Raw genomic sequence first — 12,319 nt, 5'->3', positions numbered from 1 at the left:
AGGAAGTGTGTCACTGTGAGCATGGGCTTTAGGACCCTAGTTCTAGCTGCCTGGAAGTCAGTATTCTGCTAGCAGCCTTCAGATGAAGATGTAGAACTCTCAGTTCCTCCTGCACCATGCCTGCCTGGATGCTGCCATGTTCCCGCCTTGATGATAATGGACTGAACTTCTGAACCTGTAAGCCAGCCCCAATTAAATGTTGTCCTTATGAGAGTTGCCTTGGTCATGGTGTCTATTCACAGCAGTAAAACCCTAACTGAGATATGAATTAAGGATTTTTTTAAAAATGTGTTTGCCCTTGCCCACTGAGAAACCTCCCACCCACACTAGAGCAAGAAACTGTAATTAAGCTGCGGGGGGGGGGGGTCACATAGAAAAACAAGATGTAAAAGTAGGAGGGGCTTGATTAAGAAAGGGTGCTGGTGGGAGGAAGAGGAGGAGGAAGAAGAAGAGGAGGAGATGTATGAAACTGTCAGGCAAAAAATAATGGGGGGGGGCGGCTCTCGTGGAGGCAGCTAGCGCGAGGCTGGGGAGCGCTGAGCCGCGCGTCGTGCCCTGCGCTGCCCAGACTAGCGAACAATACAGTCAGGATGGCTAAAGGTGACCCCAAGAAACCAAAGGGCAAGATGTCTGCTTATGCCTTCTTCGTGCAGACATGCAGGGAAGAACATAAGAAGAAAAACCCAGAGGTTCCCGTCAATTTTGCCGAGTTCTCCAAGAAGTGCTCTGAGAGGTGGAAGACCATGTCTAGCAAAGAGAAATCGAAGTTTGATGAAATGGCAAAGGCAGATAAAGTCCGCTATGATCGGGAGATGAAAGATTATGGACCAGCTAAAGGAGGCAAGAAGAAGAAGGACCCGAATGCCCCCAAAAGACCTCCGTCTGGATTTTTCTTATTCTGCTCTGAATTCCGCCCCAAGATCAAATCCACAAACCCTGGCATCTCCATTGGAGATGTGGCAAAAAAGCTGGGTGAGATGTGGAATAACTTAAGTGACAATGAAAAGCAGCCTTACGTCACCAAGGCAGCAAAGCTGAAGGAGAAGTATGAGAAGGATGTTGCTGACTATAAGTCTAAAGGGAAGTTTGATGGTGCCAAGGGTCCTGCTAAAGTTGCCCGGAAAAAGGTGGAAGAAGAGGAAGAGGAGGAGGAAGAGGAGGAGGAAGAGGAGGAAGATGAATAAAAGCTCTGTCTCCTTGTGAATACCTTAGAGTAGGAGAGCGCTGTGATTGACACATCTCTGATTTGAGTCGTGTCTATTGCCCTTGTTAGGTTTAATTACAAAATTTGATCACGATCATATTGTAGTTTCTCAAAGTGTCAGTGGTTTACATGAAGTGGCCGTGGATGTCCGGAGCGCCCTGAAACTGTATCAAAGTTGTACATAGCTCCAAACATTTTTAAAATGAAAAGGCACTCTCCCGTCCTCCTCACTCAGTGCACTTTGCTGTTGGTGTGACAAGGCATTTGAAGATGTTTCTGGATTTTGTTCTCAACTCGTAAGGTAGTGTTAACTATATGGCTATTGGCCAGCAATCCCGAGTTGTCAACTGTACATATCTAGAGTTTGTAAAGAGAACACAACAACCCAGACACATTCTTGATGCTCCTTGTTTGGCGTGGAGGCTGTGAGGGGAAGATGCCTTTTGGAGGGGGCCATAGCTCAGGGCGTGCACTGTGAGGCTGGACCTGTTGATACTGCGGTGGGCATCCATTTAGCTTCAGGTTGTTCTGTGTTTGTATATAGTGGCATAGCATTCTGCTGACATTCTTAGTTGTGGAAAGGGGGGAGGGGTCGGCTGGCATGAGAAGTGTTTGGAGTTTTTTCTTTAGTTAAGTGCAGTAGGTTTGAAACTTTTTAAAGAAACTGTAGCAGTCATCATTGTCAGCAAAGCAAAGAACTACTGCATCAATGGAAGTTCAAGAACCCTCTGGACCTAAACGCAATTTGCAACATTCTGTTATTTTTTGTATGTTTAGAATGCTGAAATGTTTTTGAAGTTAAATAAACAGTATTACATTTAAAAAAAATAATAATGGGGAACTAGTATTGAAAGTAGCACTTGGGAGGGTTGGGTCTTTGATTAATATTGTTACATAGGTGCACTTTATTTACTTATCTGTTTTTCTTGTTCTCCTCATTTTTAGTTTCATTTTCTCCCTGCTGTGGACACACTTGCATAAACTTATATTAACCCAGTCCCATGAAGATTCTCTTGGGTGCCCTCAATAAGAATCTATTGAAAATCTTCTCTTGCGTCTAATATTGTCCTTGAGTGAGGTGCTTGCTTGCTTGCTTTGATCTTTAGACTGTCTTTAAAACATTGCTGTTGCCTATGAATTTGTTGAAAATGAATATCTTCATACCAAAGAACCTGACACCATCCCTTTAACATGTCCCTGAAGAGAACAGGAAGTGTGCTATAACTTAAGCCACAACAGTGAAGAGCAGTAATCCTCAAACCTTAGCCTATTCAGATTAACTGTCTTGTGGATTTGCACAAAGGAACTTCAGTCTCCTGAATTTAAAAGAAGTCAGGCCTAGCCTTTGTCTTTAAGAATTCTGTGATACTACTAGGAAATTAATTGATCACAGAGTCATCAGAAAGCAACTGAATACTGATCCACGCGACTCCGACTTTAATGCAGGAGATTTTGAGGAGGGAAAGGTTAGCACGGATTTAAGTCAACAGGGGAGGTTCTGGTGCCAGAGGAAATGGAGATGCAGTTGACAGACTAGAAATTAGAATATATTGAATATTTTTTATTTATAATAAATTTTATTCCTTGACAATTTCTTATAGTGTATAACTCAGTCTGGCTACTATGCTCCCTCATCCTCTCTTGCAACCCACTCTACCCCTGTCTGCTTCCCTTCTTCCCTATAAATTACTACCCCATATCTATGACTGATTATTTTCTTTTCAGTTTAATTTGAGACTAAGGAGACGACTACATGACTATAGGCTTGGAACAATCTGGTAGAGCCTAGTAGGTCATCAGTGGGTACAGAACTGGATGCTACACTCTGTCCCCTCATATAATTAAATTAGGTACTTGTCAATCAGCCATCAGTTGGCGATAGGGTCTCCTGAGCCCCTTTTCCATCCATAGCCAACTCCTGGGTGGACCCAGGGTCATCTCAGCTGCTGAGTTCATGCTTGCCATGGCTACATTGCACTTAGGAGATGGCATTTTTACATTCCTTTTCTTCTTTTCCCTGATCTTGAATTCTTTCTGCTCCCTCCTCTGCAATGTTTCCTGAGCCTTAAGAGGAATGGTATTAAACCCAGACACTATTGCTGATGCCAAGAAGTGCTTGCTGACTGGGCTTGATATAGCTGTTTCCTGAGAGGCTCTTCCAGTGCCTGACAAATACAGAGGCGGATTCTCGCAGCCAATCATTGGACTGAGCATGGGGACCCCAAAGGAGGAGTTAGGGAAAGGACTGAAGGAGCTGAAGGAGTTTTGCAACCCCATAGGTAAAACAACAATATCAACCAAGCAGATCCCCACAGAGCTCCCAGGGACTAAACTACCACCAACCAACCAACTCATGGAGGGACCCATGGCTCCAGCTGCATAGGTAGCAGAGGATGGCCTTTTCTGGCATCAATGGGAGAAGAGGCCCTTGGTCCTGTGAAGGCTCTAAAGTACCTCTAGAAGGTACTCATGAGCAATTGCCACAGTTTGTATTGATGGGGAGAGTGCCTATGGAGTCCCACTGACCAACAGTTTAAAAATAGCTAATCCATACTTGACACTGGACTTTTCTGTTTGATAGCCTATGTGTGGGAGCAGAACTGAGGAGGGAGCAGGGGAGGGGAGTTATGGAGTCATGTGACAAATCCCTAGCATCCAACTCTGGAGACCAGCATCAGGGTACAGATCTGAGTTTATTGCTCAGCGCATAACCTTATATGCAGTTTTTGAGCCAATCCTAAGCCCGTAAATCCTCGGCTAATTATATCTTACCACACCGTTGCCAGGCCCCATGAGGTTAACTCAGAAGGAGAGGCAGGGAACATCACCCATCACCCATCACCCATTAGGACTTCTGTGAAGACTGGGAATCAGCCAACAGCCCTGACAGCCCTGGTGTCAGGGAGAGGCATTGTCCCTGGTTCATAGCGCAACTCCGTTTTGATCTCCCATGTGGCTATGTTTTAGGAAGCTTCAACCGTATGTTTCTGAGTAGTCTTCTACCTGGATATTCAATTCTACTCTGTATGTTTGTGTTTATGTCATAACCCGGCACTGAGGCTTTGTAGTGTAACTTAAAATAGGTATGCTGATCTCTCCTACAAAATTCTTTGTGGTGTTCAGGATCTGTTGTGCCAGGAAGCATTCCTGAACTCCAAAAGACCACCAAGGAGCTGATTTGAATGCAATCCAATTAAGGTCTCTTTATTTCAAGCCTGAGCTTGGGCCCCCCTGCCAGGTCAGACCCAGTAGGACAGAAGGCAGAGCCCTGAGCCTAGTTTCAGGCAAGCATTTATAGAGGCAAGAAGCGGGTATCTAGCCTGGCATATATCTGACTGGGGGGCCATTATGGCCTTTATCATAATTGGCTGGTGCTGGGAGCCAAACTATAAACTTAACCTCTGCTTTCCTCTTGATTGGTGCTTGTAAGGAAGTGAAGTGTAACTTGGAGGTGTAGATTTGCTGGAGAATAACCTGGAAACTGGTGCTAGATATACCAGCTTGTGAGGTTAAGGTTAGTTCAGGATCTTTAAGATGGAGTCTAAACCCAAACGATCTGGTCTCTCAGATCACCGGTTATTCTTGGTTTCTTGTGTTTTCTTATGAATTTTAATATTATTCACTCTACAACTATAAAAAAACAAAACTGTGTCTGGAATCTTGATGGTCTTCACATCTTCTATTGTCTATTTCCCCAGTTTCCCTGTCATTGTCTTAAAGTTTTACTGTAGGTGTTTTTCTTTCCTTTGTATTGCATATTTTTAAGAAGGGGGATGGTGTTTTCTCTTAGCCAGTGAGCTGGAGAGGCCAATAAACAGCCAAAAAATGTATCCCATGGAGGCAGGGATGCCTGGAGATAGGTCCTAGTGCAACTGAGGCTAAGAAAGCAAAGTCTAGGCATCTTGAAGACAAGTTCCCCTTAGCTCACATTCATTACTTTTTCATGTTCCCCTTTCCTCCTCTCCTTCCCACTCTTGTTAATGCCTGAAACCACTGTCTGTGCCCAGATATGAGGAGGGACATATATTTTCTGGCTCATTGTATCAGATTGTTCCATTCACTTTTGTTTAGTGGCATAAGCCTGGCTAATGGGGAGATAAAGCAAAGACAGTTTAACCTTTTGGCAAACAGGAGACACAAAGAGAGAGACAGACAGACAGACAGAGAGACAGAGATAATGAAAAACATCCCAGGGCCATGACACCCCCATAAGTCTACCTACTTCCTTTAGCTAGGTGTCCCCTTAAAGTTTTCAGAAGATCCCAAAATAGTATCACCACCTGGGAAGACAGACTTGAACACATGAACCTGTGTCCATGTGTTTTTTTTTTTTAAAGCACAACAAACTCTAAAAGGAAAATCCTAGAAACGTATATTTCTATGTCCCAAAAGCCACTGAAAAATACCTCTGGTGGGACACATTTAACTTACCTCAAAACCTACCGATGAAATCATATGTATGTGTACTCGATGTAGTTGTTTTAAAATATGCAACCAAATGTTTACACTCTGTGCATCTGTTGCTGTCCATTCCTAGTTTTGTTATGGTTGGACAATGTTTAGAAATTGCTTGTTTTTTAATTTTGATAATTAAAACATAATTACATAAATTTCCCTCCCATCTCTTCCCTTCAATCCCTTCCTGAGTACCTACTGCTCTCTCGCTCTCTCTCTCTCTCTCTCTCTCTCTCTCTCTCTCTCTCTCTCTCTCTCCTTATATTTTGCATTTGTCTGAGATAGGTTTTATGTAGACCATGCCAGGCTGTCCTCGAACTTTCTAAGTAGCTATGACCTTAAAGTGACACTGTCCCACGCTCTGCTCCCAAGCTCTGAGGACACGGTTGGAGTTGAGATCTCCAGGGAAATCCGAGTTGTCTTCTTATCACATCTGTCATTCCCATCGTGTCTGCATTCAACTGATAAAACACTATGGCCTCCTGTGTCAGTAAATTTACCTTGTTCCTTTATCTATGTAAAAGAAAAAACGTTTTTCATGTGTGTTTCAGGAGAAAAATTTGTTAGAAATCTTAAATATACCCATAACCTCTTAAAAATTAAAGCTGAACCTAAATATATATATAATTGGAAGTTTTATCACAGATAAACATGATATAGATAAACATCGTACCCCACCAATTCTATAAGTACTTACCACATTAAGAAATTTCCAGTTCCTCTCCAGAAAGGCCAGGCTGTGTCTATACAACAGTGAGTTTACTCTGGTTTTGTCAAGCACAAAGAGAACTGTAGTGAACTAAAATCGTGTTGATCTAGCACAGGCCATTGCTATTAGGTTAATCATTTGATTGTGTTTTGTTGTTGTTGGTTTGTGTGTGTGTGTGTGTGTATGTATGTATATCTGATGTCTCTGAATGAGCACAGGACCTCAAACATGTTATATGTGCTTGGACCGTTGGCTGTGTCTCTGTCTCTCAACTTTTGATTTTGAGGCATTATTTATTGAGTTGGGGATCTGACGTGATATGCTGGTGTATATGGGTTTTTCAAAATAGCTAAAACTCTATCAGCTGTGTGATTTTGTTTAAAATAGACTAAAATTTAAATAAATAAATATAGAAGTCTGTACTGGCTGGTTTTGTGTGCCAACTTGACACAAGATGGAGTTATCACAGAGAAAGGAGCTTCAGTTGAGGAAATGCCTCCATGAGATCCAGCTGTAAGGCATTTTCTCTATTAGTGATCAAGTGGGGAGGGCCCATTGTGAGTGGGACCATCTCTGGGCTGGTTCTATAAGAAAGCAAGTCATGGGAAGCAAGCCAGTAAGTAACATCCCTCCATGGCCTCTGCATCAGCTCCTGCTTCCTGACCTGCTTGAGTTCCAGTCCTGACTTCCTTTGGTGATGAACAGCAGTATGGAAGTGTAAGCTGAATAAACCCTTTTCTCCCCAACTTGCTTCTTGGTTCTGATGTTTTGTGCAGGAATAGAAACCCTAAGACAAAGTCTAATTCCACTTCTTATTGGTTCAGAACAATTTCAGATTGTTCTATGAATGCCATTCCTCTGAACCCCCCAATATACAAGCGTGCAGGAGTAGATGAACAATCTGTGTTAAAGTTCAGCAAACTTAAAGTTGTTTAGGGGGAGGTTCTGATGGGTAAGCATCTTCCATCTCTGCTCTGCTGTAATCACATTGTTCAGGCTTGTAAACATCTATGATCTACACATATGGAAAAATACCTCTCCACCCAAACTCTATAGTGGAACCAACTAGAACTCATCCCATCCCTCAACTCCTCTTATTCCATGAGGCAGTATAAAAAAGATAGGGGCCCTTAAATGTATTATAGTTGGAAAAAGCAGAGTGTTTTCATTTGTTTTTTAAATGTCTGGTGGAAAATAAAACCAGCTCGGAGCAACTGACTTTCACTGTTTTCCCTCATCCGGATGACATTAAATCTTAGATTTATTTATGTATGAAAATCATCTGCCTTTTAAAGTTTTCTGCTTCTTTGGAGGTAAAGTGGCTAGTTACTTGTGAGAATGCCTTGTTTGGCTCCATTGTTTTCTCATAGTGATGGCTGAAGTGACTTGAACCCAGAACTGGAAGTTTTGACCAGATTAGGGAAGGCAGGTAACCACGAGACACAAGGTCACTGAGACCGTGAGTGAGACACACATTGTGGTGAGACACTCAGCAACACTGAGCCTCTGATGGTTAAAGCTGGGTGGGAGGAGAAAGCACAGGATGCAAGATGTGTTTTAAAGGCCTGTTCGATTACTCAAAAACAAACCCAGAACTCTTTGTTCCCTGTACATCGGGGGCCCCTCATCTCAGGACCCTGAACACTGGATGATGTTCATATAAAAGAGTTCTGTCTTCAGTGTGCACATATTTAACTGCTCCCTCCACTTGATCCTGTTTCTCAGCAGCATGATCTCTCTCTCTCTCTCTCTCTCTCTCTCTCTCTCTCTCTCTCTCTCTCTAGAGCCCCTCAAGTCACCAAAGCATCCTTACCACGGGACTTATAGTTCACTGCACAATACAACCACACACATAGAGACTGACAACAGTAATTGTTAGGATGCACGTACTTAAAATTAGGAGCACCAAGTCTTCAGTTGGTAACAGTGAGGACTCTACTAACAAACATCCAATTAGGAAGCCGATGAGACTGGGCTTTGTCAGGATGTTTCCGTCGCTTACCAAAAGGTTACCACAACAGTGTGATGTTTTTGATTTAAACTCCGAAGTAGTATAGCGTAGCAGAATCCCCAAAGTAAAACGAGAGCAGTTGCCCTTGTCAGAGTATTTCTATCACAGCCAGGAGACATAATTACGGCTCCTACTCCTGCTGCATGAGATTCATGCCAGCTGGTTTTCTAAACTCGGGACTGGGAACGTAAGACTCAACTTTACAAAGCTATTTTCCTACTAACTCCTCCTTCCTTCTCTTCCTCCTTCATTCCTTTCTGTCTTCTTTCTTCTCTTCCCTTCTTTCTTTTTTCCTTCCTATGCTGTACAGGAGGTTAAACCAAGGGTCCCCCAAAATACTAAACAAGTGCTCTACCACAGAGAATCCCAACTCGGTTCTCACTTTTTCAATTTTGAAACAGATCCCTCAGAAGTTCATGGACTAGCCTTGAACTCTTCTCTATAACACTGGCAGGCGTTGGACTTTGGGTCTTCCTGTCTCAGCATCCCTAGTAGCTGAGACTTTTAAGGCCTGTACAGGGCCCAGGATTCTATCGTCTTTCTTTCAAACTCAGCAAGAATCATTTTCTCAATGAGTCAATAGATATGAATACACATTTATATTAAATACGGAATACATGTAAGTGTGAAATCTGACTAGCAAATTCCAACACTTTATCTTCAGACGTGACTTGTGGTAGAACAGGTAACCATGACACTTGGTGTGTAAACCACTTAGAGGATCCTAGCCTGGGAAACAACACTGATGTGAGTCTCCTCTGATTTTGACAATGTCCCAATTATTGTTGTTGCTGCTGCTGCTGCTGCCCTTCTTCCTCTTCCTCTTCCTCTTCCTCTTCCTCTTCCTCTTCCTCTTCTTCTTCTTCTTCTTCTTCTTCTTCTTCTTCTTCTCTTCCTCCTCCTCCTTCTCTTCCTCCTCCTTCTTCTGAAAAAAGAGATGTGAGATCCAGCTAGGCGATCCGATGCCAACACACATCTATATTCATTAGTATGATGTATTTTTCAAAGCTATGGCTTTGTTCGTATAACTCACAGAATGAGTTTTAAACCCAAGTATTAGAATATAGTTTGGATATTATTATTAGATTATTAAAACAATATGATATTGAAGTTTGGGGAACACAAAATTAAACCATATCAGTATGCTGTATGGACACCTGACAATATTCCATTCCTTATTGCAGACGGGGGCAGAGGGGGGGTGGGAGGGAAGGGAAGGGAAGGGAAGGGAAGGGAAGGGAAGAGAAGGGAAGGGAAAGTATTTCAATGTGTTTGGGTGTAAAACTACTGTACCCTCTTTTAGAAACATAGATCATGCTCTAGCTTACAATGCCTGAGACCATGCTGAAGAGGTTTATTTATCTTCAAATGATCCGGTAATGGGTTAGTGAGATGGCTCTGTGAGTAAGTGCTTTCCAAGCAGGCTGAAGATTGAATTTGATCACTGGAATTCAATTGCAAATGGATGGAGAGAACCAACTTCACACAGTTATACTCTGATCTCCATTTGAGGGCCATGACATATGTGTGCCCTTATATACATCATACACCCATAGCTATAAGTGAATTAAATAAATAAACTATTTTTAAATTGTCTATTGAGAAACTTATAAAGAACTGTTCTTATCTATTGTTTAACAAAGAAAAATTTTAGTACTCATGGGCTAGTCCAAACAACACCAGTGCACAATTCTGATAAAAAAAAAAATTCTGGGTCTTTGTATCATTTTTATTAAGTATATATTTGAAGAGTCCCAGATTCTTTTTTATGTACTTATTTCTTCTACACCAGAAAGATACTAACATATATCTTAATTCTAAGGATGCAAAAATATAGACATAAGCCTGTAGCCGCTGGGGACTACTGTGAGAAGTTACTGTAACAGCGTTCCACACTGGCTAGATTGAACACCGTCTTTGGAGCACTTCTCTACGTCAGTTCTCTGGTGCTCATAAGTAATTGCCTATCATTTTAAAAGAACTTTGTCTGTATTATCAGCCAAGCCTTGTATATGACTTTAGGATTATTAGAATTTGGTAATTGACCCAATGTTTGATCATCAGTCTGGAGAATGCCAGCAGATGGGCTCCTTCCTGTTGCTGAGTGACTGGGAATCCCCTCCTAAACAAAATCACAAACCTTTATTGAACTGAAGCCAAGGAAATTTCAAAACTTTGAAAAATATAGATAATGAAAATTGTATTCTTCTTTTGAATTAACAAATTGTCAAGAACGCTGTTACATTTAAAATAGTTTTTTTTTCATTGATGTATTCATTTATCCACCTTACATTCTGATTGCAGCTCCCCTTCCTCCACTCCTCCGAGTCCCACGCTCACAAATCTCTCTCTCTCCATTATCCCTTCCCTTTCTTCTCAGGGAAGAGGGTGCCCCCCTCAGGTACCAGCTGGCCCTAGGACATCAAATCACAGCAGGACTAGGTACATTCTCTCCCACTGAGATTACACCTAGCAGCCCAGCTAGGGGAAGGGATGCAATGGCTGGATGTCCAGGGATAAAACTGGAACAGAGATTGAGGTAATGGCCAAACAAGGACTGGTCCAACTTGACACCCATCCCATGGGAGAGAGCCAACCCCTGACACTATCAATGATTCTTTACTATGCTTGCAGACAGGAGCCTAGCATGACTGTCTCCTGAGAGGGTTCACACAGCAGTGGATGGAAACAGATGCAGAGACCCACAGCCAAACCTCAGGCAGAGCTAGGGGAGTCCTATGGGAGAGTAGGAATGAGATTGAATGAGCTGGAGGGGTCAAGGACACCACAAGGAGACTTACAGAATCACCTTACCTGAGTCCATGTGTGCTCACAGAGACTGAACCACCAGCTAAAGAGCATGCAGGGGCTGGACTCAGGCACCCTACACATTTACAATAGATGTGTAGCTTGGGTTTCAAGTGGGTTCCCTAATCTTTGTAGCAGGGGCTGCTCTCTGATTCAGAATAGTTTGTAAAAATCTGCAGACGAGACCTTCCTGCTTGCCTTTCCGTTTCCTGTCTAAGGAGACAGCACCCTCTGGCCATTTGGGTCAGAAACCTGGGAATCTGCCCTTTGCCTATGCAGCCCCCAGTCCAATGGACTCTAATGTGCCCCATAACACAGTGCCCAGCCTGGCAACCACTGACTTCCAACTGATTACACTAGAGCAGTGGTTCTCACACCTTCCTAAAGCTGTGACCCTTTCATACAATTTTTCATGTTGTGGTAATCTCCAACCATACATTTTTTTGTTGCTACTTCGTAACTGTAATTTTGCTACTATTATGAACTGTAGTGTAAGTATCTGATATGCAGGATATTTGATCTGTGACCACCCCCCGCCCCCAAAGGGATCATGGCCCACAGTGGGAGAACTGCTGGTCTCGAGGAGTCAGTTGTTCTTTAATTGGTGAGACGATCCTGTTCTTGACCTCCGGACACTCTCTACAGGTCACCCAGAACAAGTTTCCCAAAGTAAATTCTATCGCATTTCCCTTCTGCTAAGCAACTAGTAATTGTTCTCCTGAAATTCTGTGATAAAAGTCAGGTTTCTCAATATCTTTTAAATTTCTCCAGCCCTGCATCCTTCCACCACGTTCTTTGCCTCATTCAATCAGATTTTATTTATTAACGGTTTTAGTTGTGTTTAGTAATTAATAATGAATTATTGCCAGCAGAATGGCAGAGTAGGAAGCCCAGTGTCGCTTCCTATTCTGACCAGCAGAAAAGAGTGACAACACTACGTTCTTCTCAAAGCAGTTTATTCAGGAACCTTTCAACATCATGCATGAATCTCTCTCCAGAAATCAATCTCTCCAGGAAAAAACAACAACCAACCTGCCCCCAATCGCAATCCCTTATATATCCTCTCAACCACTCCCCATCAGCTCAGTTCACATAACAGCAGTCATTGGCCAGAATCATCACTCGTCATATG

The 12,319-nt window shown here is 42.6% G+C and overlaps 1 protein-coding gene across 1 annotated transcript; it reads left to right on the top strand.

The window, feature by feature from the left end:
* Positions 1 to 510: 510 nt before the first annotated feature.
* Positions 511 to 1,341, top strand: LOC147002767 (high mobility group protein B3). The gene has a single exon (XM_085843446.1). It carries the CDS (start codon positions 591 to 593, stop codon positions 1,182 to 1,184), a length of 594 nt encoding a protein of 197 aa, XP_085699572.1. The 5' UTR covers positions 511 to 590; the 3' UTR covers positions 1,185 to 1,341.
* Positions 1,342 to 12,319: the final 10,978 nt, after the last annotated feature.

Source organism: Mus caroli, unplaced genomic scaffold (assembly GCF_978045245.1).
Source record: "Mus caroli unplaced genomic scaffold, Mus_caroli_1 scaffold_9, whole genome shotgun sequence".
Classification (NCBI taxonomy): domain Eukaryota; kingdom Metazoa; phylum Chordata; class Mammalia; order Rodentia; family Muridae; genus Mus; species Mus caroli.
This window is presented reverse-complemented; position numbering and strand designations above follow the sequence as displayed.

Excerpts from the sequence above, each read along its gene's own strand:
- LOC147002767 (XM_085843446.1), top strand. The coding sequence starts at position 591 with ATGGCTAAAGGTGACCCCAAGAAACCAAAGGGCAAGATGTCTGCTTAT.